The sequence below is a fragment of the Eutrema salsugineum genome, unplaced genomic scaffold (assembly GCF_000478725.1).
Source record: "Eutrema salsugineum unplaced genomic scaffold, Eutsalg1_0 scaffold_1, whole genome shotgun sequence".
NCBI classification, from domain to species: domain Eukaryota; kingdom Viridiplantae; phylum Streptophyta; class Magnoliopsida; order Brassicales; family Brassicaceae; genus Eutrema; species Eutrema salsugineum.
Window position 1 is genome coordinate 10,780,475 of NW_006256909.1, and position 26,621 is coordinate 10,807,095.

General features: G+C 38.4%; 3 protein-coding genes across 6 annotated transcripts; 2 read left to right on the top strand and 1 right to left on the bottom strand.

The window, feature by feature from the left end:
• The first annotated feature begins 1,252 nt into the window (after positions 1-1,252).
• LOC18030808 (probable 2-oxoglutarate-dependent dioxygenase ANS) lies at positions 1,253-2,547 on the top strand. The gene is made up of 3 exons (XM_006414303.2): positions 1,253-1,749; positions 1,850-2,171; positions 2,272-2,547. The coding sequence occupies exons 1-3, from the start codon at positions 1,286-1,288 to the stop codon at positions 2,512-2,514; spliced, it is 1,029 nt and encodes a 342-aa protein (XP_006414366.1). The 5' UTR covers positions 1,253-1,285; the 3' UTR covers positions 2,515-2,547.
• Positions 2,548-2,595: 48 nt separating this feature from the next.
• Positions 2,596-11,385, bottom strand: LOC18030809 (lysine-specific histone demethylase 1 homolog 3). Of its 4 annotated transcripts, none has more exons than XR_002896981.1 (13): positions 11,258-11,326; positions 10,827-10,995; positions 9,339-10,737; positions 8,846-8,987; positions 6,459-8,681; positions 6,256-6,349; positions 5,752-6,089; positions 4,887-5,606; positions 4,708-4,782; positions 4,146-4,494; positions 3,663-3,796; positions 3,463-3,575; positions 2,596-3,228 (listed from the first exon to the last, which is right to left on the bottom strand). XR_002896981.1 is itself a non-coding variant. In XM_024149958.1 (10 exons), exons 3-10 carry the CDS (start codon positions 10,625-10,627, stop codon positions 4,429-4,431), a joined length of 4,947 nt encoding a protein of 1,648 aa, XP_024005726.1. In that variant the 5' UTR covers positions 10,628-10,737; positions 10,827-10,995; positions 11,367-11,385; the 3' UTR covers positions 3,959-4,428. The 4 variants fall into 4 exon arrangements, 2 of the variants coding, with proteins under 2 accessions (XP_024005726.1, XP_006414367.1); XR_002896982.1 differs by having other exon boundaries at positions 3,663-3,802; XM_024149958.1 differs by lacking the exons at positions 2,596-3,228; positions 3,463-3,575; positions 3,663-3,796; positions 11,258-11,326 and adding an exon at positions 11,367-11,385 and having other exon boundaries at positions 3,959-4,494.
• A 7,591-nt stretch (positions 11,386-18,976) lies between these two features.
• On the top strand, positions 18,977-26,621 carry LOC18030810 (flowering time control protein FCA). The gene is given in 21 exon segments (XM_006414306.2): positions 18,977-19,660; positions 19,829-19,899; positions 20,041-20,119; positions 22,076-22,158; positions 22,239-22,290; positions 22,493-22,560; positions 22,969-23,035; positions 23,124-23,203; positions 23,291-23,355; positions 23,551-23,610; positions 23,695-23,857; positions 24,142-24,225; positions 24,311-24,772; positions 24,938-25,010; positions 25,013-25,116; positions 25,265-25,450; positions 25,543-25,575; positions 25,747-25,779; positions 25,905-25,937; positions 26,113-26,158; positions 26,279-26,621. Coding segments are annotated over 20 exon segments (2,313 nt in total). The 5' UTR covers positions 18,977-19,185; the 3' UTR covers positions 26,155-26,158; positions 26,279-26,621.

Here is a 26,621-nt window from a genome sequence, read left to right on the forward strand (position 1 = left end):
AATTAATACGTTACATGTTGTAGGTTAGCCTCGATGGTCAAAAATTGATGCGTTGTGTCACACATGTTTTCCATGGCTATAGAGGAGATAATATAAACAAACTTAAAGTCTTGAAGAGTGAGTGATACGAGTTTATTATCATAAGTGCAAAGTGTGTACAAAATTTTGTTGATTTGTGACTACTCTCAAAGAACCTTAAATCAAGTATGGCTAGGAATACATCTCTTAATATTACATTTGTTAAAAACATCTTGTTAACCACCATCTCCATTTAAATCTCTCTATGCTCACCATTTCTTCTAGTGACTGTGTGATTATTTATTGAGAAATTTTATGTTTATTGAGATTCCACATCTAATTACTAAGGGATCCTCCTTTTTTTTACTACATTTCAAAACAAATCCAAACCGTTAAATGTTATTTAAATCCTACGATCGCACTCGATTGTAAAGATCGATGAGGTGGTGGATATTTTTGACTTTGACGGATTTTATTCTTCATCCTCTGTTTTAATAATCTAAGCTTTTTATTAGATCTCAGTGCCTTTACATGTTTCGATGCTAATCGATGAGGTGAAATTCTCAACAATTATTTTTTAGATTAAGTTTATTTTAATTATTTTTACTATCTTTGCATCCAAACACTATTTCATGGTAACAATTAATTTTCTGCCCAAACATACTATTATTTGATAGACTTTCAGTCTAAAGAATAAATAAGTTTAAAGGTACTTATTACATGAATAATTTTTAACCAATACAAAAATTTTAAACAATATGGCATGCTACTATCTTTAATCTTTATAAATAGCAAAAAATTGAGATAATAGCATGTAACAATAATGTTATTTTAAAATTGTTACCTTAGAAAGATGAGCGAGCTGTGGCAATAACACTTCGAGCTGTGTAAAGGTGCTTAGAATAGCTGTTTCATCTGCGTGTTTCATTTCTAAAATTTTTTGTTTTGGTTTTAGTTATTTTGTGTTGTACAGTTTTTTTTTCTGTTTTCGTTGTATTGTCCCTGTATTTATGTCAAAAATAAAAAATAGTATGAAATTATTCATACCAACAAAAAACTAAAAGTTTTGCAAGGAAAATGCATGGGTTATCATTTAACACATCTAAATCCCCAATATAGCAATTTTTGTAACTATATGCTTTATTTGCAAAACATTGATAGTTTGAGGGAATTTTTTGCAATTTAAATTATCCCCATAGCGACTTCCTTCTGCGAGTCTGTCAAATCCCAAAAAGAAAGATCATATCATCTGTGCTTTAGACCTTCCATGGAAACACCGTCGAGAGTGGAGTCAGTTGCCAAAGGCGGCTTACCGGAAGTCCCTTCCCAGTACATTCAGCCACTGGATGCTCGACCTAACCTCCACCACGGCGGCGATGCAGCTCTGATCCCAACCGTCGACCTCTCGAGCTCCGATTCGGCGAGGGAAGCCATCGGCGACGCTTGCCGAAACTGGGGAGCCTTCCACGTGGTCAATCACGGCGTTCCTATCTATCTCCTTGATCGGATGAGATCTTTAGGCCTAACCTTCTTCCAGGACTGTCCAATGGAAGAGAAGCTCCGCTACGCCTGCGACTCCAGCTCCGCCGCATCGGAGGGTTATGGCAGCCGCATGCTTCTCGGCGCCGAAGACGACGTCGTTTTGGATTGGAGAGACTACTTCGATCACCACACTTTCCCTCTCTCTCGCCGTAACCCTTCTCGTTGGCCACTTCATCCTCCTGATTACAGGTTCTTGTTTTGATTCCCTTCGCTATCACAAAATCAATCTCTTTTATGTTCCTTAATGTTCACATTGATTGATTGATTGGATTGGGAAATTGGTGATTAGAGAAGTAGTGGAAGAATATGGTGATGAGATGAAGAAACTAGCTCAAAAGCTATTGGGGCTAATCTCAGAGAGCTTGAGTCTTCCATGTTCATCCATAGAAGAAGCTGTTGGAGAAATCTATCAGAACATCACTATGAGTTATTACCCTCCTTGTCCTCAGCCTGAGCTCACTCTTGGACTCCAATCACATTCAGACATGGGTGCCATTACTCTCTTGATTCAAGATGATGTTGAAGGTCTTCAGCTTTACAAGGATTCCCAATGGCTCACTGTTCCTCCTATCTCTCACGCCATTCTCGTTCTTATCGCCGATCAAACCGAGGTTCCTATCTACATAATTCTCCTTTACAGGTTATAGACTAAAAGCAAAATAGCTAGTAAGAAGCTGCTTACATGCTTTTCCTTTCTTCTCTTTGTTGCAGATCATAACCAATGGCATATACAAAAGCGCTCAACATAGAGCCGTGACTAATGCGAATCGTGCTCGGTTATCGGTTGCAACGTTTCATGATCCTTCCAAGACCGCAAGAATAGCGCCGGCTTCTCATCTTGTTCACCAAGTCTCGAAACCGTGTTACAAGGAAGTTGTGTATGGGCAATATGTTTCTTCGTGGTACTCCAAGGGTCCGGAGGGCAAACGAAACCTTGATGCTCTCCTCTGCTAAATCTTTTGTATATATATCTTCAAACTTTGTTCACTGGCTATCTTTTTCTTTTCTTTCCTTTTAACTTGCATTTACCCACTAAGAGTTTATATGCTAATGAATTGAAAAATTGATAAAATGATAATCATACTTTCGGTAACACTTCCTCGTGAAGAATGGGAATTCCCAAACCAAGAATGGGAATTCCCAAGATTTTGTGAGAGGCCAACCTGAGCTCGTGAAGAACATTAGCGACCAGTGCAGGGAGAGGCGGAAAGCATTTTCTGATTTGCATTTGAAGCCGAGGTTTGATAGAATGATAAGCACTGGCGGGAGCTATGAGGAGATGATTTCACTCATGAAGGAGCAAAGGCAGGCAAGGGAGAGGCAGAGATTGGACACTGCTTTGGCAAACAATCTTGCGCGTCAATGCAACGTCTAGGAATTTGTATTTTTTTTTGTTGTTGATCGAATCACACTTCTGAGCGTTTTAAGAATCTTCTTCTTACCTTCTAGAGCTTCCATGATTGGATACTCTGTAACAACGATTTTGACTCAGAGAGAGTGCTCTCGATCTTGGCTTTCATGTTTTAGTAACAAAATCTAATACCGTGCTTCATATTGGTGAATTGACCTTAACATTTTTTGTAACAACGAATTTGACTCAGAGAGATGTGTGATCGCAATCGCTGTGCTCTAGCCTCTATCTCTGCCAACTCAACCAACTCTGCATTTCTACAATAGCGTAATAACAGATTATCAATCTCGTAAAAGAAAATCGCCTACAGGTGAAATTTAGGCCAATTAACGGAATGAACAATGTATATGCTTTTCCGATTCCAAACCAAAGCCTAAGATCAAACTTAGTAGCAAAACTGAATTGTTGATATGAAGAATATCGAATACGATCCTGAACAAATGTAAAATGTAAATGAATTTTTGTTTTTTAATGATCAAGTTTAAATGTACCTTCCCCCAAAAAGCAGAGTGATTCTTGAACCACGGCATCCATAAAAAACAGCTTCAATCAAAGATAACAACATTGGTCAAATTGAAACAAGCCAAGTCTACGTTTCCTTAACCTGCAAAAGCCAGTATCAGACTTTCACCCACATTGCTAACAAAAGCTATAAATAATGCAGAGGAAACACACGCACAAAGCAACGAACCTGCCTCGTTGCAGTGCCTCTACCACAAGCTGCTTCCAAGTCTAAGACAACAGAAGGACATCACAATATTGAAATGCTTGGGAGCTGAACCAATCCAACTTCTTGACGATCGTGCCAGGGTGAGAGTCATACACCTGCAACTGTGGTTTCTCAGATTTTCCCCTTCAAAAAGATAGGGAAAGAACTCACCAAAGGAAGTATGGCTGAGAGTATAGGAAAATCAGAACATAGCATCGCCAAAGGTATCTTTGACTAGAGCTATATTATCATTGACACTACAAAGTGAAAAGCTTTTCTCTTGGGTTCCAGAAATGATATATTTAATTTCAAGAAATGTATTCAGATACCTGAAGGAAAAATTTTGACTAATGGGGGTTAACACTAAAATCTTGAGCTCTATACAATACTAAAAACAATCAGCATGAGTTGAAAACATGTATCATTCTGAGGGGATAACTAATAAGAATCCACTTGGTGTAAAACCTTGATCAGAAAGTCCTCAGAACATTTCCCCCAGGTAGAGGAGAGAAGATGCTTCACTCATACATAGCAAGACCAAATTCTTCATCATATCAGGTTAATGCCAAAAACTTGTCCCGGCCTAATCTTCTGGTATGAGAAAATATCATGGAAAAACTCTCTTCTACCATCTGCTTCTTTGAGATAAGCTTCCATTAAATGAGCAGTGTGGTGTATGCGAAGGGGCTTTGCCATCCCAGCAGATACCAACTCAAGTAATGGCCATTCCAATAGATCCCAGTGGCCATCAAGGTTTTGGAACTTGAGCTATCGCTATGTACTTGTCAACTTGTTTGTCCACAAAGTCACGAATCTGCATAAATATTAATCGAATAAAGATTAAAAACTTCTCTAACGTAGATGCAACTATTTAGTGATACTTATTATGAGAACCAGTGACCAATATTATTCCTCACAAGAAATATTGACATTTCTTCCTATACCAGAGAGAGGAATACTCAAACAGGAAATTTAAAGACAAGAATTTTGGCAAGAGAACTCTAAAACTTTTGAAGCTTTTACAAACCTTGTTTTTCCGCTTTGAGTCGAGGAATTGTGGAACAGCCATGGCTTTCTCCACGTCTGTTGTCTGTTGCATTACCTGATAAAGCCCGCAGAGTCTTTTTATTAACTTCAGACAGAAACAAGAATTATAATATAATAAATGAAGAATTTTGAAGAGTAGAAAACCGCAAAGTCACAGACCTTTGTTGCTGTCTTCTTCATTATTGACTTGTATACATCTCTATCAATTTTCTTTGCTCTATACGGGGCCATAAGCAACGATGCAACAAAATCTACAATCCCCTGTTTTAAACGATCTGCACCCCGGATATGACTCTTATGATTTTTATGTGGCTCTTTATTCACTGTAACCTGTGACATTGAACATTCATTCGCTCGTTGGTCATGCTTCCAACTAGGTAGGCCTGGCGAACATGCAATCGAATCTTCATCCTTAATATGCAAGGCACGATTGAAAAATTCAGGATCAGCAGCCGCAGCTTGAGATTGCCATCTATCTATAGCATTATAATCCTTGACACCATCGCTACTACCACCAGTATCAACCCATGCCCCGGTAAAAATACTGTTATCCGCAGCCCCACTTTCTCCAGAACATTCTCTAAACTTTGAATGAGATACAAGCTCGTTCGAATGACTACGCTGTGAGCAGTTATCAACTGGAATCTTTGAACTGTCAAGGTCAAGACAGGAGGCAGGAAAATCATACCAGTCCCGAACTTTGCAGTTCCTAGAGTCTATCTCTGACATACAATCTTGTCTTCCTAAGACATTGCCGGGAAACTTTTTCCTGAAATCAGATTCGTCCATCTTTGCATACTGTTCTCGCCTGGCAAATTTATGAAACGAGGGAATCTTAGGAAGCTGCAATGCAGTACTATGATAGGCCTCAGAAAATGCCTGCAAGACAAGAACATTTGTTAACAAACAAAAAAAGAAAGAATTGATTTAGGGGGAAAAGCACATTCCCGTCCTTCGAGATAACAAACACATTCAGTAAACATCCATCGAGGCATTTCACTAATCGAAGATAAGAAAAACTTGCCTTTGCAGCTGCTTCAGCAGCTGCACGAGCAGCCTCAGCTGCAGCAAACACAGCCTTTTCTTCCTCTGACATAGGTAGCTGGTTGTCCTCAAGTTCTCCATCTGTTTTCATATCGTTGCCATTACACAGCTTTCCCTTACTGTCTGTATCCTCACTATTCAGTTTTCTTCTTATTCTAGAAATATTTGTCGTATTTGTTTGTCTCAATGATTTCATTTCACTATTAGCTTTTTCTTTCCGGTATAGTTCCAGCCACACATTAACAAGCTGACTTGCAATGGCACGGATATCACGGCTCGTGTGTGCACAAACCTTTTCTTTCACAGTCTTCCCAATGCCTGCATCAGCAAGTGGAAAGTAAGCAACTTAGAGAAACTTAAAAATTTATATCAGGGCAAAAAACAAATAACTAATTGCACGTGATATCGAAGCTTAAGACAACCAATTACATGTGATATATGAGGTTTAGGACAGATAATGCAATTGGAAGAAAATAACCAATACCTGAGAGCCTCACGGCAAAGAGATCACTCGTAACTTGAACAAGAATATGTACACAGTGACGTAAAAGCTGGGTTCCATTCTTTCCCATCGAATCCTAATAGAGAGAATATGTAGAAAAACCAATAAAATTCATGGAGCAAACCTAAAAGCAAAGGAAAGTTGTACTCTTTGCTTTGGTAAAGAAAGTAGCTCGCTAAGCTTACCAGGATCCAAGAGTTCAGCACTGCAAGCCCTTCTTTTGTGCCTGCAAAGGATTTCAAGGTTTCACCAGGTAGGTTAAGCAATTCCTTGGCTAAATGCAAACGCCCAACAGTTGTTTTAGCAGAGAAGAACATGTTCCGAAGCAATGATTGCCTGGCCAACACATTAGACAGCTCAACAACTTCAAGCCTCTTTATTAGGTCACTGACTTCATCCCTCACAGATAGAGATTTCCTCTGCGCCTTTTCTAGTGTTTCTATTTCGGCTGTGTAATCATTTCCACTTCTAAATATATCAATTATACGCACAGCTTCCCGGACTCCAGTCATCATTGCACCACCAACAGTGTCAGGATGCTCTTTGCATGTTGCCTCACCAGCAAAAAACAAACAATTCTGAACAGGCCTTCCCAGTACATCATAATCTTCACCAGAAGCACCAATAGCAACATATGAGTAGGCACCATAACTGTAAGGATCAGTGCCCCAGTCAGTAACTACCGAAGCAACAGGATCAGGCACCAGATCCCCACCAAAAAGCTTACGTAGAACCATCATTGCATGGTTCACATGCTCAGACTTACTTTTGTCTTTATAGTCAACAGCAGCCTTCCCAACCACCAAAGCTATCAGAACAGGAGCACCAACAGTTTTTTTGACATTCCAAAACATAAAGCACTCACCTCTTTGATCTGTTTCCTCAGCAGTTGCCCCAAAATAATCCAAGCTATCATCCCAAAATACCTTTGAGAACTCTAACACAACTTTATTTAGAACTCCGAAACCAAGTTGTTTGATTGACGAATATTTCCAATCGGGCAAGGGTGGTGAAAACTTAATGGTTTCTGCTTTCAAGCACCCAAGAGGAACAGTTACCAGAACAGCATCTCCAAGATACTCACAGCCATTTGATGTACTAACTCTGACTTTATGCTTGCTGTTATTCATGGCAGATACTTCAGAGGCATAAGATACCTCAGAAACTACTTTGTTCAAGTGAATGTCAAGTCCTTCTGCAAGCGACTCAACAACTCTGCTATAACCACCCTTTATCATAGCATGTGGCCCTCCAAACCCGCCATAAAACTCATCTTGATTCCAGTTAGGAAGCGACACTTCCTTGAGGACAGCAGCGCAACCATATTCTGTATGAGCAAAATGCCAATTCATAACTCTTCGCTCTAAAGGATTCAAAAAATCATTTTTCCCGCTTCCGTCATACGTAGAGGTACCACTAATGCCTGTTTTTGAGAAGGAAGCATCAGTTGAGTTGCCAAGCCCAATTCTTTCAATGTTCACTTTGTCATGTGGCATCCTCAGCCGCTGAAGGCCATATTCTAGACCATCCTCAAGCGACATTTTATTTGCTTTTTCCTTGCCTATTTCCTCAACAAGCAAATCTACATCATCGATCAGACTGTTGAACTCTGCTTGTAGAGCATCATCTAATTCTGGAGGAACCTTTTTTCCTGTGACAGTATCATAAAGAGGACAGAATCCATGCAACACACTCAAATCCAGACCTAATTGGTTGCAGACCAATACCGAAGGATCAGGCATTCTTTCAGATGGCACATCAGCCTCAATGCCTGTAATTATGCTAGCCCCCAGATCCACAGGAACTGAAAGTGATGACCGGTCTGTAAAAACACGACCACCTACTCTACTCCTTGCCTCAAGGACGGTGACAGAAAAACCTTGTCGCTGTAAATGACGTGCTGCTGTTAACCCAGCAGGACCGGCTCCTATAACTATTACTTTTTTCTCATCTTCAACCTCACATTGAACACAGTCCCTTCCTCTCGTATGATTACTATTTGCAGAGGACAGTGAGCTAGACAAAGCAGGCTTCGATACTGAAATTGTTTCAGTGTGATTTTCGACCTTAGATGCAGGAGCATCCGCTGGTAACGCATTAATGCTGACAGAATGTTTGCAATCGTCAATAATGCTTGCTTCGCATGTTTTGCTGGTAGACTCCAACATTGCTGAGGTCGCACATCCTACCAATTCCGTTTCATCAATTTGGAGAGCACATTTCTTAGCCTCACTAGTCGATTCAACGGCTTTGACCTGACCAAGGATAAAAGCAACTCCGTCTTCAGAATCTGCAACAGAAGCCATAGAACTTTCTTCAAGCTTTTTCCCCAGAACGAGATCCTCATCTTTATTAGTCGAAGCTTCCCCCTTTCCCCTCACAGATGATATCCCAGCATTTATATAACCCTGTCAAAAAAAAAAAAAAACACATCCCATGCGGACTATTAGAAACCAGCAATCATTCTCTTTTCAATAGTGCATATAAATTAAAAACAAACTTAAGAAAAAATCAATGCGGAGAATTACAGGAGACAGAATAGCACACAACAAATGCAACAGCACAGACTTACTCTCTCATCAAGAAATTTATACACCTCTCTCATAAGAGAAGCTGAAGGCAATTCATTCTCAGAAAGGCCACTGGCAGCCACACACTCAGTGACAGGTAAGATTCGGCTTACATCTTTACTCCACAGACCTAAGATAGAATTCCTGAATTACAACATATATCAGCTCTGATATTTAAAAGAAAAGATTAAGAAAGTCTTCAAGAGGACAAAATGAAACACAAAAACTAAAAATAACAGAACTATCCCAAGTAAAACTGTTGAAAATGTAATGACAAAAAACAACTTGAAAATCCTTGAATCTCATTAGTAGGCCTGTCAAGCAATACAGTACAGTAAGTATTCCAGGTTTCCAACCACTGAAGAAGGTAAAAATGGGATTAGCATCTTAAGGTACACCCTTCTCATGTGATCTAAGTAAATACATTCTATACACAAGATAGGAACACCAAACCACGTATTTGAATCCATAACAGCTATGCAAAAGGAAACTAACCTGCAGACTAAGTACTCCTGATGGCTACCTTTGCGCTTCAACACCTCTTTAAGTATAATCTTCTCAATTGGACTTATCGACTGGGCTTTTAGACCAACTGCCACCGCAGCTGCTCTACCAAGTTCAGTTTCCTTGGAAATAAATGGGACGAAATCACACTTGCCGCTTCCTTTAAAGGACTTGTCGCTTCCTCTAAAGGACTTGTCGCTTTGACAATCCAGAAAGCCTTGCTCATTCTCCCAATTCGTATCTCCTTCATACACCATGTTTCCAAGCTTACGCTTTCTAGCAATGCGCTCTGGACGTTGCAAGGTGGATGGCTTCCCGGAATTAGGTAATGAAATTGCATCACCCCGGAAAATTTCGTCTTCGCAGGGAGTTACTGAAACTGGGGAAGCTACAGCAGTTCCATCCTTGCGAGATTCTGGCTCTCCTTGGTGTAAGTGCCGCTCAGGGGAAATATCTGCAATGTCTTTTCTAGCATTAGTAGGATAAACTTTGCCATGGACATTTGGCAGTGGTCTCTTGGATTCATCATCTGGACATTGACGAAAAACATCTGCTTCCTTCTCGCTGGATAGTGTCAAGGGTAAGTCTACTTTTTCATGACCGGGAGAAGCTGCCTCATCCTTACCATAAAACTTATGCAGGGGAGTTCCAGTTTCTGAAGCACACTTTTCAATAGAATTGGAAGCACCGTTTTCAGAGATGCAATCCATTCTTTTATTCTTCGTCCTGCAATTTAAGAGCGCCGTGTGGGTAAAACAGTCTAATGTTGAGTCAACCATCTTCTTGACAGCCAATGTCTTTGAGCAAAACGATTCAGTCCCAACCTCGGCAGCATTTATCGTTGATTTTGTTTTTGATTTAACCTTCGTTTTATAGATGTCTTCCAAGCACTTTTCGTTTACAGGACCATCCATGCCAAGCTCAGATGCATCGTCAACCATATCATGCCCTTCCTCGCTTAAGTTCAAATTAGAATTTGTTACAGTATCAATAGGAAGAACATCCTTGTGGTTCCTAATCCTTGGGATTCCTGATCCAACACTTTTCTTGTGCCTCTTCAATCTCTTCCTAAAACTGGCTAAGGTATCACCCATATCTTCAGAATCCTGGTTCTGCCTCTGTTTACCAATACTTTCAGTATCAGCTTTATTCTTCTTGGCACTTTTATGCTTCATAACCTTTAAGAAGGAATTGATAGGTTCGTCATCATCAGCATCATCGTCAAACTGAACAATCTTAGATCCTCTCTTGGAACCACATTTCGTCCCCTTTCCATCCATTGTAATCTTCTTATTCCTTAGACTCAATCTCAACTCCAATTTAATACTAACTAAAAAGACTCTCAAAATCCAATCGCCGAACTAACAAAACTTTCGCCTAAACTTCTCACCTGAAAATACCAAACTCGTCTATCACTTAAAAGACCGTCTCCAAATCGACCAAGAGAAAAGAAATACACAAAGAAATGCGCCAGCTAACCGTAAGAAGACAGTGACGAGCAAGAAAATAATCCTTTTGGTAAAAATCAAGTCTTCTCTAATCAAGATGTGTCCTTGATGGAGAGGTTCTGAGATATCGCCGTTTCAAATTTTCCACGGGAAGTTACAACATCAAAGTTTAGGGTTTTCTAGCAGAGTGAGCTCGAAACCTATAACCAGAGTAAAACGAAAAAAATAGATGAGCAACGGCAGAGACGATTCGGGCAACGCATATACATAATACAGAATCAAGAGCATGAAAGAGAGGATTAAGAAGGGAGCTCTGCCTGTGAAGAGCAAACAAATTCCGGTGCCGAACCAGGTTCAAAACTGGATTTAGGGTTTACAAAACCCTCCCATTCACTAGGAGATTGATAAATATGAATCGAAATTGAAATACGAGCAGCAGTGCTCTAGCCGAAGAGCCTTTACCTTCGTCTAGATCCCAGAAGCTACGCTTCAATGTTTCAAAACCCAAACGAACATGGTGAAAGCTAAATTAGGAAATCAAACGATTAAAGAGAAGAGTATTAGGACGTACCAATCAGAACGCTTCAAAACGCAGCGTTTTAATTATATCGCGTCTGGGTGAGAAAAAACTTGATTCGACGAGCGTTTTAGTCAAATCGCGTCTGGGTGAGAAAAACTTGATTCGACTAGAAAAGGGATGGTGCCTAAAAAGATTACACACATAAAATATTCTTTGCATAGAGTTTTGCCTCCGAAAAAAAATTAGTTTTCCGTCGATATTATCTTTGAAAAAATGTAGTTTTCTGTTAGCATCTCAACTATTTATGTCGATTTTGTATTTCTGTATAATTTTTAAGGGAAATTTAAACGAGAAAAAGTCTCTTTTCACACAAAAGTCACAAATATTGTGAGAATATGAGATTGAGAAAATGACTTAATAAACCTTTATCACCCTTTAAATCCTCCAAATGCATTACACCAATGTTTCAAGTGATCCCAGTCGTATGTTTGTAAATAACATTTATCTATTTCTTAACGGACAGACAATTCCAACAATCTCCAGAAGCAGAATCATCAGGATATTGTATGTCAAGAACCTTCACGAATATTTATTGTTAATTCTAGAACTAATAGATATAATTAATCTCCAGAAGCAGAATCATCAGGATATAATTTTTTTAAGTAATAAACTTAAAATTTTAATTAATTACTGGATTACTATAATAATAATTATCTTATTATAAATTGTATTAATAGTTAAAAATCTATTAAATTTCACTTTTTGGGTCAAGCTATTAAATTTCATTTATTTTAGTATTTGAATGACATATTTTTAGCCTTTTGATCATGGTCAAGGGTTTAAAAATTTCTACACCAAGACTATAGGGGCGGGGCAGCTGCCCCCAATAAAATATACAGATAAAATTATTTGCATGCAATTCATTAAAGGTTTTACAGTTTAGTTGGCTCAATTGATCATGGTTCAAAATATTTTTTATATGCCTCCACTCAAAAAGTTTTCTAAATCTGTCACTGTCTATAGTTATTATAGTTATTGCATATAGAGTCATGAGTCGTAGTTTCGTGTGTTGTAGATAGAGCTGTCCATCATGGTTGTAGTGCATGTAGAACTATCTTTTTTGGATATGTATGGTGCAGGAAGAACTATATCGTGGAGTTGTTGTTTGTGTAAATATTCATGTTTATAATTACATGTGCTGATTATGATTGAATTCGATCGAATGATCATTTGTAATAAGATTAGATCGGATTTCACTAATAACGATGTAACAGAGAGAAAACAAAATTGAATGACATATTAATTTCCTTTTTATGTGTTTCCATTAGACTCTAGTTTGTCCCGTAAATTGGTAATCTAATATTTTATAATAGTGAAAAAAAAAATGAAACAATAATTGATTACTTTCACGAATAATCTACAATTTGAAGTCAAATGCAAACATAACATGTTTTCCCTTTTTCAACAAATATCATTTTCTCTCTACCAACCACATATATTAACAAAAATGTTATTATGTATTTAATTTTATTTTTTAAGATTTAGCAAAAAGACACAACAATTCACGGTATATCATTTATTGACAAAAATATCATTTTCTTTAATTTTTCTCAACCAAGCTCTAAATGCTTCCATATTTATGATTTAATGTTTGCTTATACAAGTTTTCAGTTAATTCATCTAAATATGTATGTGTTTTCATAACTTCAATTTTTCAGAATTCTTAATCATAAAGTGTATAATACATTGATTAAGTGAAACAAAAGTGTTACTAGTGAACATAAGTAGATGATAACTTTTGTACTCTTTTTGATGAAACAACATAAAATAGGGTTTTAGTGAAAATATTGAGCAAAATATTGAACGTTCATTCAACTCTTGATATTTTTTTTTATCAGATCAAACCAGATCTCAGAAATATTTTGTCAACCTCTATATTTATAGGTAAAATAAAAATTAGATGACATGTACTTTTATTTGACATTGTTTTTTTAATTTAAGGAGATACCCAGGTTTGTGTCGTGTGGTTCTTTTCATCACAGACCCCTTCGCCTCCAAAACATTTCCTCCCACCCTCCTCCCCACCCTTCACACGATACTCCACCATACCACCTTCTTCTGAACCGCAGTACCCACCACCATTCATTAGATTAGTTAGTTTTTTTTTGCTTTTTTATATTTTATACTCTTTTTATTACTATATAGAATGATAAAAATTGATATATTAATAAATTTCAATAAATCTACCTGTACAAATTTATAGTTTAAACATAAGATCGAAATTCAGCCAATGTTGCTCATTCTTCATAAACAAAGTGGTGTAGCTACCATTAAAGGTCCGACTATTACAAAACTCTGGTGATTTGTTTATGCTTTGAAAACTATGACAAAGAATTAACAAATCACAATGAGTATTGAAAATTGGACGACTTAATTCAACCATAAAATTCAATCTAATTTTGCTGATCTAAATTTTTAACCATAATACCACCGGTTAAATCGCAGTTTGTTATTTCATTAAAAAAATTAAATAAAATAAAAAAAACTTACAGCAAATTATTTGATCTCATCTTCGATTTACACAGGTAATTGTCTCCACAATGTGTGGATTGTGTATTTGTATGTAATTGTTTATTTCGAAGAAGCTTTCATTGCTTAATTTATATATAATTATTCATTATGAATTGTTAAAAAAGAAATTTAGGTAAACTAATATTAAATACTGTGAGAATAACATAAATTGTAAATGAGAAATTTCACCAAAAAACGAATAAAGTATGAGTTACAAACTATTTCTATCGTAACTAATTGTAAAAATGTAAGATAAAGAAAAAAAACTGTTAAATGATTGAAACTTTAAAAAGAGAAACAAAAAAGTGAAAATATGATATGGTAGTGTGAGATAATAGGTGAATAGGTATTTACAAATTATTATACAAAACTTAGTATTAAATTGTAGTCTAATGTATATATATATGTATTTAAATTTATATATATACAAAGTATATACAAAATTTGCATTTAAGACATGTTTAAGATACAACTTTTAAATTTACTATTAAATTTTGTATTTGAATTTTTTCTTTCTAACAATTGCTTATTATCAATATCAAGAATTAACATAGTCACAATGTAAATCATCAAAGATTACAAAAAGCACATAAAAGTGAATAAAAGTGAAAATAGTATGTGATATACTTTTTTTGCCAAACCATTAACTGGTTGATTGAAATTTTTTCAAACCCATGAAAACTTTATCCATGACAAAATTCAATTATAAAATGTTCGAATAATAACAAAAAATTTATCAAAACTAAATTGAAGAAACAAAGAATCAACACTACAATTAGCAACATTACAACTACCGAGAATGTAGAAGGTTAGAAACAACAAAAAGTAATACGAACTTCCAAAGATTGTCACACGCTTGGTCGGATTGAGGTTGATAGATCCTTGACTTTAGATCGTTCGAAAGTGAAAGATGCTAAGGCGTGAGACTTGTCTCGAAAATCCTTAGGCCCAATCGCAAAGAAAAGAGTAAAACAAGGGGGTGAAACAAAAGAGAAAGTGAAGACGTGGTTATGGATGTTAAGGCGTGAGAAAGAGTGTTTCCCGAAAGTCTCTAAGCCCCGATAACGACTATGAATTCCCTTAAACTAATGAGAATGAAGGCTGCGTCAAACTCGATGGCAAGAGCTTGATAAACCGAAGGATCAAATTGGCTAACCACCAAGAAATCGATAAAGTTCTAAAAGAACAAAAGAGAGAAAACTCGAATTTTTATTGATAAGAATATGTCCTAAAAATGACAAGTACAATCCGTTTATATAGAAGCGTAGGCAGACCATCGGTCATGCTTAGAAAATAACAAAGACAATAAATAAAGCCAAAAAGTAATAAAAACGGTTGAATAACGATTCGGCTCCTCTTGACTGACTCTTCGCATACTTGGCCGAATCAGACTCTTGAGCTTCCGTCCTACGAACTAAGCACTGGCTGAACTACGGTCATGAGAATGGTGCGACCCTTAACCTCGTTAAAACCCCACCCGGTAAACCCATTGAGACAAACCCGGGTGGAAGAAAAAAGAGTATTAAGGAATACATCTGGCCGAGTTAGCAAGTACCTTGGTACGTAAGGACGACCTTGTGTTGGTCACTTGGTTCCATGTCTTGGTACGTCCCTTGGTCCTTTAGCCTGGTGAGCAAAATCTGGACGGCGTCCGCGAGCTTTGGTTTGTGACCGGGTCATTGGGCCATCTGGAACAATGAGGGCCGTCTCAGTAACCTCCTCTTCAACCTGGGGTTTTTCCTCACGGTCCATGATCATATCATCCCCCCCCTCTTGAAAAAGACTTGTCCTCAAGTCTGGTCCATCTGGAAGAAAAGGAAGAATGTCAGAAACATTAAAACTAGAACTGACCGAGTACTTACCTTGGAGGTCGATCTTATAGGCATTGTTGTTGATCCGTTCCAATACAGTAAATGGTCCACCCTTGGCAACAGCTTGGATTTTCTTTCATCAGGAAACCGTTCCTTTCTGAGATAGATCCAAACTTGATCACCGGGTTCGTACACCCTTTTGCTGCGTCCTTTGTTGACTTGTTTTCGGAACTGTTCTGTCTTTCTCTCGATGTATTGCTTAGTTTTTTCGTGCATCTGTTTCACCATTTCTGCCTTTTTTTTCCCATCCATACTTAGTCGTTCAGTCAAAGGCAATGGAGTTAGATCCAAAGGCGTAAGAGGATTAAAGCCATATAAACAAGTTGAAAAGGTGAAAACAAGGTAGTAGAATGCACTGCATGATTGTAAGCAAATTTTACGCGTGGCAAGCAATCTTCCCAAGTTCGAATGTTCTTTTTAATGACCGATCTTAAAAGGGCTGACAGAGTTCTATTCACAACCTCGGTCTGACCGTCGGTTTGGGGGTGACATGTGGTGGAAAAACACAACTTAGTTCCAAACTTAGCCCACAAAATTTTCCAGAAATAGCTAAGGAACTTGGTGTCTCTATCCGAAACAATAGTCCTAGGGATCCCATGCAAACAAACTACTTCTCTAAAGAACAGGTCGGCCACGTTAGAAGCATCATCGGTTTTATGACATGGTATAAAATGAGCAATCTTAGAAAATCTATCAACGACCACAAAGACCGAATTTCGACCTCGTCTAGTCCTAGATAAACCCAATACGAAGTCCATCGAAATATCTGACCATGGTTCGCTCGGAATCGGTAAGGACATGTACATACCAGGGCCTTGGCTTCGTGATTTAGCCATTTTGCATACGGTGCATCGACCACAGATCCGTTCAACGTCTCGTTTCAGGTGCAACCAATAGAAATGGTCTTGTACCACGCTTAACGTCTTGGCCACTCCAAAATGTCCCATCAGTCCTCCACCATGAGCCTTCCTGACAAGTAAATCACGCAAAGACAGATTAAGTATGCATAATCAGTTGTCGTAAAACAAATACCCGTCACTTTGGAAATATTTGCCATGGGCAAATTTTGAGCTGGCCTGGTAAGCTTCCTGAAAGTCTGGATCGGTTGCGTAAGCCTCTTTAATCGTTTCAAATCCAAGAATTTTGGTGTCTAAGGTTGAGATCAATGCATATCTTCGGGACAAAGCGTCAGCCACCACATTCTCCTTGCCTTGCTTGTACTGGATCACGTAAGGAAATGTCTCGATGAACTCGACCCATCTGGCGTGCCGCTTGTTAAGCTTATGTTGCCCTTTGAGGTGCTTTAGGGACTGGTGGTCGGTGTGGATCACAAACTCCTTAGGCCATAGGTAGTGCTGCCACGTTTGCAAAGCCCGAACCAAAGCATATAGCTCCTTGTCGTATGTCGGGTAGTTCAGTGTCGCGCCTCCAAGCTTCTCACTGAAGTAGGCTATAGGTCGCTTCTCCTGCATAAGAACCGCTCCAATTCCCACACCTGATGCATCGCACTCAATAAAACGTCTTAAGGAAGCTAGGCAGGGAGAGAAGAGGTGTGTGGGTTAGCTTGTGCTTAAGGGTCTGGAAGGCGTTCTCCTGAGCTTGTTCCCACTTGAACCCTGCATCCTTCTTAATGATCTCGGTAAGAGGTGCAGCGATGGTGCTGAAATCACGGACAAATCGTCGGTACAACCCTGCGAGACCGTGAAAGCTTCGGACCTCTCCAACTGATTTCGGGCTTGGTCATTCCTTGATAGCCTTAATCTTCTCCTCGTCCACCTGTATGCCTTGGGAACTAACAACAAAACCTAGGAATACCACGTTATCTGTACAAAATGAGCACTTTTTAAAATTGCCAAACAAACGCTCCTTCCTATGGACTTCTAGCACCAGTTTCAAATGTCCCACATGTTCATCAAGGTTCTTGCTATAAATGAGAATGTCATCGAAGTAAACAACTACAAAGACACCTATGTAAGCCCTAAGAACATGATTCATCAATCGCATAAAAGTACTAGGTGCATTAGTAAGACCAAATGGCATGACTAACCACTCATACAATCCGTGCTTAGTTTTAAAAGCGATTTTCTACTCATCACCTTTTTCATTCTAATCTGGTGATAACCACTTTTCAAATCGACTTTGGAAAAGACACTAGACCTATGAAGTTCATGTAACATGTCATCAAGACGCGGTATAGGATGATCGGATTGAGGTTGATAGATCCTTGACTTTAGATCGTTCCAATGTGAAAGATGCTAAGGCGTGAGACTTTTCTCGAAAATCCTTAGGCCAAATCACAAAGAAAAGAGTAAAACAAGGGGGTGAAACAAAAGAGAAAGTGAAGACGTGGTTATGGATGTTAAGGCGTGAGAAAGGGTGTTTCCTGAAAGTCTCTAAGCTCCGATAACGACTACGAATTCCCTTAAACTAATGAGAATGAAAGCTGCGTCAAACTCGATGGCAAGAGCTTGATAAACCGAAGGATCGAATTGGCTAACCACCAAGAAATGGATAAAGTTCTAAAAGAACAAAAGAGAGAAAACTCGAATTTTTATTGATAAGAAGATGTCCTGAAAATAACAAGTACAATCTGTTTATATAGAAGCGTAGGCAGACCATCAGTCATGCTTAGAAAATAACAAAGACAATAAATAAGGTCAAGAAATAATAAAAAAGGTTGAATAACGATTCGTCTCCTTTTGACTGACTCTTCGCATACTTGGCCGAATCGGACTTTTGAGCTTCCGTCCTACGAACTAAGCACTGGCTGAACCACGGTCATGAGAATGGTGCGACCCTTAACCTTGTTAAAACTCCATCCGGTAAATTCATTGGGACAAACCCGGGTGCAAGAGAAAAGAGTTAAAGAACACACCTGACCGAGTTAGTAAGTACCTTGGTATGTAAGGACGATTTTATGTGGGTCACCTGATTCCATGTCTTGGTCCGTTCCTTAGTTCTTTAGCTTGGTGAGCAAAATTTGGACACGTCGCGAGCTTTTTGGTATATGACCGGCTCAATGATCCGTCTGGAACAATAAAAACCGTCTCGGTAACCTCCTCTTTAATCTAGGGTTCTTCTTCACGGTATATGATCATATTAAAAAAAAGGTTTGGATTGACCAAAAGATTCAATAAATGAAAAAGAAAATTTTAGTCATCATAATTTAATACCCTATATATTATGATAACTTAATATCAAATTGTAACTTTCATTTTTTTTTTTCTTATTACATACAGAAAATCCCAATTTCTCTAAGGGTTCCTTTATTTTCTTCGAGTGGAATTGCAGTATCATCTGAATTTCCCAAATTCATCAAGCTGGATAGGCACCGAGTGGATCGCCATGGTAGTGGGGGTAATGAAGACTCCTACCTTAACCACCGTACTCATCCCAAAGGACCTTCTCGTCTCTCAGATTCACCCTACATGACACGCTTTGACGAGGATGATGAGGCGTTTAGCCACCGTCGTCGTCGGGGAAACAGCCCTAGCAGCTATCGAGTTGGAATTGAGGGCGGAGAAGATGGTGGTCGACGCTGGGAAGGTGACAGCTCTACAGATCGTGATGTTCCCGGAGGTGGCGTTAGAGAAGGAGGTTTCCCGCCGATGAACGGACCTCCAGGTAGATTAGATTTTCAGCCGATGGGTCCTCGCGATGGTGGAAGTTTTCGGCCGATGGGTTTTGGCTTCGATGGAGGATTTCGGCCTAGCGGGCCCGTGATGTTCCCGCCATCGGAAAATGGAGATGGATTTTCAGGCGGCAGGGGATTTCAAGCAACGATGGGTAAAGTAATGGAGACTGATTACTCTGTAAAATCGACTTCACCGACGGTCCAGCAGCCTCTTACGGGTCAGAAAAGAGGACGTCCTCTCTCGGAGCATGGCAGCTTTACTGGAGCTGGTAAGCTTGGGCTCACTCAATTGTAATGTAATGTATTCTAGTTGTTATGTAACTCGATTGTTGAAATGTGCTTGATGTGATCTTTCCATGCTTTACTTGTATGTGATAATCAGAGCTATTTCCAAAATTCATATGTAAGTTTCCTTTACTGGGTAATTTGTTTTGCAGATGTTTCTGATCGTAGTAGTATAGTCAAGCTTTTTGTTGGCTCCGTACCAAGGACAGCTACAGAAGAAGAAGTGAGTTGATTTGTAATTTTTTTTCTAGTTTCTTCTCTATATACGCAGATTACTGAGCTAACAGACTCTTTTCATACCTAGACCATACTTGTTGAGATTCTATCACTTTCTAATCTCTATCATTTGGTTTTTATATTCCAGGTCCGTCCCTTGTTCGAACAACATGGAAATGTTCTTGAGGTTGCTTTGATCAAGGACAAGAGAACTGGACAGCAGCAAGGTATGTCTATCTCCATTTTTCTAGGAAATAGTCGTGATTTATACTTTTTCAAATTTCAGGTCTACTAAAAAAGGCTGATGGGGAAGCAACCCCAGTCTCATCATTGGCCACCATTTGTTTGCTTGCGAGCGTCTTATCTGTGTTCGTTTGTCACAGAAGAATGCTACATGTGTAGCTGGCTAAGAAAGGGTTTATGTATAGACCTTGGGCAAATAGGTTGTGCTACTTGTGTCTATCTATCTTAGAACTTAAGATATGTTTTAAAAGTGTAGCAGACTTTATTGAGGGTGTTTTAGAGTTGGATTAAATGTACAAAAAACTCAACAGATGTTTTCCTGTTATCTTTATAGTGGGTATTAGTTTAAATTGCATCGCTATTTTCCTTTCCTATTGAATTCCATCTTCTGTCCTCTTCCTTTTGATGGATTTAAAATGTTGTGTATGGTTTATGGTCTTTACAGGATGAATGTATTTTTAATTGGTAGCTTTACAAGGTTCAAAAGTTGGTTTGATTGATTTGCCACCTCTGTTGGTCAAGATTTGGCCGTTTCTTAGTGATTATATCATGTTGGATGTTTGGCATCTTTATTTTCTTTCATATCCGCTTTTGGATGTTCTGTCTCTATTGGTTGATGATGGAATTCTTATACGTTTTTGGATGCTTGATGACAGAATGAATGCTTTTTTCCTTTTTTTTTTGTGAATGGCCGAAGAACTGTGATGATTATTTTTCTTTTCCCTCTCTTTGAATGGATGTGGATTTGCTTTATGTTCTTCTCTCTCTATTGCTTCGACGGCTTGTGATGTGATGTACTATCTCTTGTCATTGATGAATGAATGTTACGTTTCTGTTTTTGTAGTGGTCTAATCCTCTTTATTGAGATGTTCTCGCGTACAGTTCCATTGAGTTCTGTCTTTAATTTTTTAGTGTGAAGAATTACTAGATGATGAATGATGTGATTATATGTGGTGCATATATTATTTATCAATTATTGACTTTCCAAAAAGTTATCGTATCTATAACTGCTACACCTTTGTGGGTGGCATAACAAGTGCATTTGATTGTGGTGACATAAAACTTTTACTCTGTTCGTTATCACGGTCTGAATGCAATAGATTCCATTTCGTTATCACGGTTTGAATGCAACAGATTCCACACAACTCTTTTTTCAGTCCTGTGAAATGTTTGGTTGTACTAACAGATGGATGGCAACTGATTGTTTTAATTTCTTAAAATAGTTTCTGATGGTAAATACGTCTTGACTTTCACTCAGTCTCCCTGCATCGATCAGCATTAAACAGGAGCCTAACTATATATTACATAAAGCAAGTGTAACTCTTTGTATATTGCATTTATTTTCAATGAAATACCAGTGGATTATCGTTATCTTGCCCATAACAGTAGTGTATTTTTTGAAAGTCTTCAAATGCGTGATGTATGGTGACGAAAATGTGATATATGGTTCTGGTTATAATTATATTACCTGTTACTTAGCAATGACTGAGAATTCTTACATGCTGAATCCTCTACAGTCATGTTTTATGTTGGTACTAACTTTTACCTCTTTCTAGATTTTTTTTTCTATTTCAAATGAATGGATCTTACTTGCACAAACTTAGCCAACCTTTTTCTGAAAGGTCCCCTCGTAGATATGTTATGTGCAAAATACCGACTATGTTCTTTTTTAATTATTTTTTTGGCATATGCTCCATTTGAAGGCATTAATTTATTCTCTCCAACAACTTTAGTCCAATGATCTAAGTGGAGGCTGTCAGGACATGTCTAATGATTTTGCTACTGAACTTTCGTGCTTTGAATAGTGCCATTTATTTCTTCAAGATTGTGTCTGTGTGGCTTGTAAATTTCTATGCAACCATTTACTAGTACCTCTTGATGTTGATAGAGGGAAAAGTTGAACCTTGAACAGACAGCTTAAGTATCAGTCTTTAATGCAGGCTGTTGTTTTGTAAAATATGCAACTTCTGAAGATGCTGATAGAGCCATTAGAGCATTGCACAATCAGATCACTCTTCCTGGGGTAATTACCACTAGTACTTTCTCTTATCAAGGACAGGGAAATACAGGTTGTTTCACCTTATATAATTTATTGATTCCTAGGGAACCGGCCCTGTTCAAGTTCGTTATGCTGATGGAGAGAGAGAACGCATAGGTAATCAACTTCTGCGCATATTATTAGAATGTGGCTTTCACTCTCTGGTGTACATAATGATAACCATACGCTGTAAAAATTCAATTTAGAAGAATTTAGATATCGTGGGAAATAAAATGAGTTTTAAGGAAGTGGATCCTTGTTTTCCATTTTCTTTGCGTCACTCTCAAGGCTCAACTGATTTAATTCCAATCCTCTGAAGGTGCGCTAGAGTTTAAGCTTTTCGTTGGTTCACTAAACAAACAAGCCACTGAAAAAGAAGTTGAGGAGGTATGTCTCATATCTTACCTTTGATGAAATTTTTTACTTATGACAGATTTATAGATCAGTGAAGAGTTCTAAATCAGTGTTTCAAAAAGAAAAAGTGAAGAGTTCTACATTTAGATATGACAATGTCCCTTGTTGCCTCAGCTGATAGTTTTAATTGCTTTAATGATAAGTTTTACTAGTCTTCCCAAAGGGTCAGTGGCTTGAAATTGTGTCAATTATGCAAGCGCGTACACATTTTACTAACTGAGTAATTTCTTTTTCGAAATGGATCTAACTGTTTGACTGCTAGGTTTCTTTCTCTGTAAATAAAATTGATAAAGATATGAACGGCTACTTTCTGAATTTCATGTGTATCAATTTTCCCAGTTCTCTTTTTGATGAACTTTTTGATGGTTGTTGCTTTCACAGATCTTTTTGCAATTTGGTCGCGTGGAAGATGTCTATCTCATGCGTGATGAATATAGACAGAGTCGTGGTTTGTCTTATAACTGCTACTAGTTTCTATAAATTGTTTGATGCGTGATGGTGTTGATATGGTCAAACTGTGTTTATCGTTCATGTAGGATGTGGGTTTGTTAAATATTCAAGCAAAGAGAATGCAATGGCAGCTATCGATGGTCTCAATGGAACTTATACCATGAGAGTAAGCTGTGAATCACATAAGTATCTCAATTTCTCTCAATATCACCTCTGGACCATTTTTGTTTACTGGCCTTTATCCATTCCCTAGGGTTGCAATCAGCCATTGATTGTTCGGTTTGCTGATCCAAAGAGGCCTAAACCTGGCGAGTCAAGGTATTGCCTTGGAGACTACATTTTGATTCATTTTAATGCTCTTATCAGGAAGATGTGTATAACTTCATTTTCTGTTCTGTCTGAGTTACATTTATGGGGAATCTTTTGGGGGCTGGGTGGATAGTTGGGAATCTTGTTCACTGAAATGCCAAGCATTGCTTTCTATATATATAGATAAGTAGTTTCCGTTTCCAGGGAAGTGGTACCTCCTGTTGGACTTAGTTCAGGGCCTCGTTTTCAAGCTTCAGGACCAAGGTAAGTGGGGTGAAAGAGATCGTGATTATGCTCATGTAGTTATATGTTTTGATTAAACTTGGTCTCTTCATCTCCATTTGTTAGGCCTACATCTAACCTCGCTGACCGTAGTGGAGATGTAAGCCAAACAAATCCTTGGCATCCAAAGAGTTCACCAAACATAGCCCCACCAAGTAACACTGGGATCCGTGGTATCGGAAGCGACTTTTCTCCTAAACCAGGTCAAGCAACATTGCCTTCAAATCAGGTGAGAACAGCTTGATGATCATGTATTTCATCTTAGATCTACACAGCCATACAAGTAACCGCACATAAGGTTTGCGTGTACTTTGTCTACTGCATACATTTGAGCTTATGGACTCATGAAAAGAATCATAAATTTCCAACCTTCCAGCTTTTCATATGTTGCTACCAACAGGATGTGTGTTGCAATCAAATGATATGGCCTTAATTTGTAATTTGTCAGTTTCTTAGGCGATTTTTTCTTCAGTAATTTCTACTTCTGATACATATGACACTCTATATTCTTAGGGCGGTCCATTAGGTGGTTATGGTGTTCCTCCCCTTAATCCTCTTCCAGTTTCTGGAGTTTCATCTACTGCCACATCGCAACAGGTACTTTAGCTATAATTATCTAATCGAGGAAATCTGAAAACGTCGTGCTGATCAATTTGGTATTTCAATTGTTTGTATTCCACAGCAAAACAGGGCAGCTGGCCAGCAAATATCACCATTACAAAACCCTATACACCGTCCACAAAATACCCCCCTTCAGCCACAGACTAATTTCCCTGGGGTCCATGCATCCTTGCAGAATCCTTATGGTTATAGCAGCCAGCTGCCTACATCTCAGCTGCCGCCACAGCAAAACGTCCCTCCTGCGACTGCTCCACAAACTCCTTTGAACATCAATCTACGGCCAACACTTGTGTCTTCTGCAACTGATCAATTGCGCCCTCGTGCTCAGCAGCCACCTCCACAAAAGATGCAACATCCTCCTTCTGAGCTAGCTCAGCTCATGTCACAGCAAACTCAGACTCTACAAGCAACCTTCCAGTCATCTCAACAAGCATTTTCTCAGCTGCAGCAGCAGGTGCAGTCCATGCAGCAACCAAACCAAATTTTACCAGTCTCCCAAAATGGCCAAGCTGGTAAACAGCAGGTATAAATATACTCTCTCGGTTATGTCTGGCCAGCCGGGTTGCTCAGCTGCTATTGTGCTGTTTTGACTTTAGATTATTTTCCTGATCTCAGTTTTCATTTGTTCATGTGTTTTAGTATTCTCCTCTTCTTTTCTAATGTTTCTCCCGGCCGCTTCTTTTATCAGTGGGCTGGATCTACAGTTCCAACAGTTGTTAGCACCACGGCTTCTACACCAGTTAGCTATGTGCAAAAAGCTGCACTGCAGTAAGTCAGAGCGTTGTTTCTGTCAAATGTAACTGGACCGAGCATACCTCGCCTGATGGGTTTAAATATTATTACAATGGTCTAACGGGTGAAAGCAAGGTGAGAAACGTGATTCCTCTGTAATTATATTTCTTGTGAGTTTCAGGAAGGTTCCTTCGATTTGTTGTGCTGTTAAGTATATGTGGATATTTCAATACTTGAAGTTCTTCAATAATTGCCATCATATATGTATAATTGACTTTTGCAGTGGGAAAAACCTGAGGAAATGGTATTGTTCGAACGACAGCAACAGCAACAGCAGAAGCCAACTATACAGCAGACCCAAACCCAGTCACAGCAGGCTCTGCATTCCCAGCCAATGCAGCAACAACCACAACAGGGTCACCAGCAATACCAGAGCCAGCAATTACAGCAGCCTTTTTATTCTTCTCAGGTTGGTTTTCGTTTTCATGCTGGTTACATCCAAATAGTTTTCTCACTTGGTCTCTAATTTGGATATTTACTCTTTTTCATTTGGAGTTGCAGTATCCAACTCAAGGGGTCAGCCATAATGCTCAGGTGTATATCTCTCTCTAATCTCTTTACTTATTTTCATTTCAAGATTTGATTCTGGTATAAGGAGATGGACCACCTTATGTGAAATTCACAAATCATGGTTCTGCCAGCGTTTTGAATATACAGATAAAAAACATCTGACGTGAATGTCTGTTTTTTCTTTTTCAAATGCAGTATCCGTCATTGGCAGTCGGTCCAAATAGCCAGGTACATGTCTGAATCTGTGAACTTAATGAGGCATGGTTTCGGTAGCATTTTAGAAAGCAGAAAACGCTATGCGTATGTTCTCTATTTGAATATCTTCCTCTTCTTTTTTTTTCTTTAAAATGCAGTTTCCTATTTCAGGGATTGGTCAAAATACTCAGGTATATCTTATCATGTATAAACAAACTCTCATATTGATTAATCAAAGAACATACATGAATACATGCATTTAATGACATTTCCAAAATAAACAAAATGATTCAAAACTTCTGTTCATAATTCTTCCTTTGTTATTCACACATCCTGATTCTCTTACAATCAAATCTCTGTTTCCAGAGCCGTCAGTCTCCACAAGAACTCATGTGGAAGAATAAATAATCAGGTTCAGATCTTCCCTTTCTATCTTCTGTCTCGTATTTTTTCCATACCGAAACTCATTCAGCCTGTATGAGGTTTCTGTAGTTTGAAGATGCATCTATCTCTCTGTGTTGGTACTCTGCAGGTACATGATACGAGGAGCTAAAATATTTCTGTAACTAGATAGAAACTTCCGAACTATCAGGTATAATAGATAGGCGATTCGCCGACCATCTGAATATCTTTCCTCTAATCAGAGATTTTCTTCTCTTTCATTTCAAGAGTTACCAAACAAACAATCCCCCTGTTGTAACAGAGCTAGTGCAAGTCATTGCTCATGTTGTGTTAGTAGTAGTAGTGTTTGCTCATGTTGTGTTAGTAATAGTAGTGTACTTAGCTGGTAAAACCAAACTTTGATCCTGATTTAGGAGTCATATATATAGAAGTGTTCGCTTCTTTATAGATTTCGTAAACCCAAAGTTCTATGT

Coding starts and splice junctions, on each gene's coding strand:
- LOC18030808 (XM_006414303.2), top strand. CDS start 1,286: ATGGAAACACCGTCGAGAGTGGAGTCAGTTGCCAAAGGCGGCTTACCG. Junction 1,750..1,849: donor CTTCATCCTCCTGATTACAG/GTTCTTGTTTTG, acceptor ATTGGTGATTAG/AGAAGTAGTGGAAGAATATG. Junction 2,172..2,271: donor TTATCGCCGATCAAACCGAG/GTTCCTATCTAC, acceptor TCTTTGTTGCAG/ATCATAACCAATGGCATATA.
- LOC18030809 (XM_024149958.1), bottom strand. CDS start 10,627: ATGGATGGAAAGGGGACGAAATGTGGTTCCAAGAGAGGATCTAAGATT. Junction 5,607..5,751: donor CTGCTGAAGCAGCTGCAAAG/GCAAGTTTTTCT, acceptor CTTGTCTTGCAG/GCATTTTCTGAGGCCTATCA. Junction 4,783..4,886: donor TGAAGAAGACAGCAACAAAG/GTCTGTGACTTT, acceptor GGGCTTTATCAG/GTAATGCAACAGACAACAGA.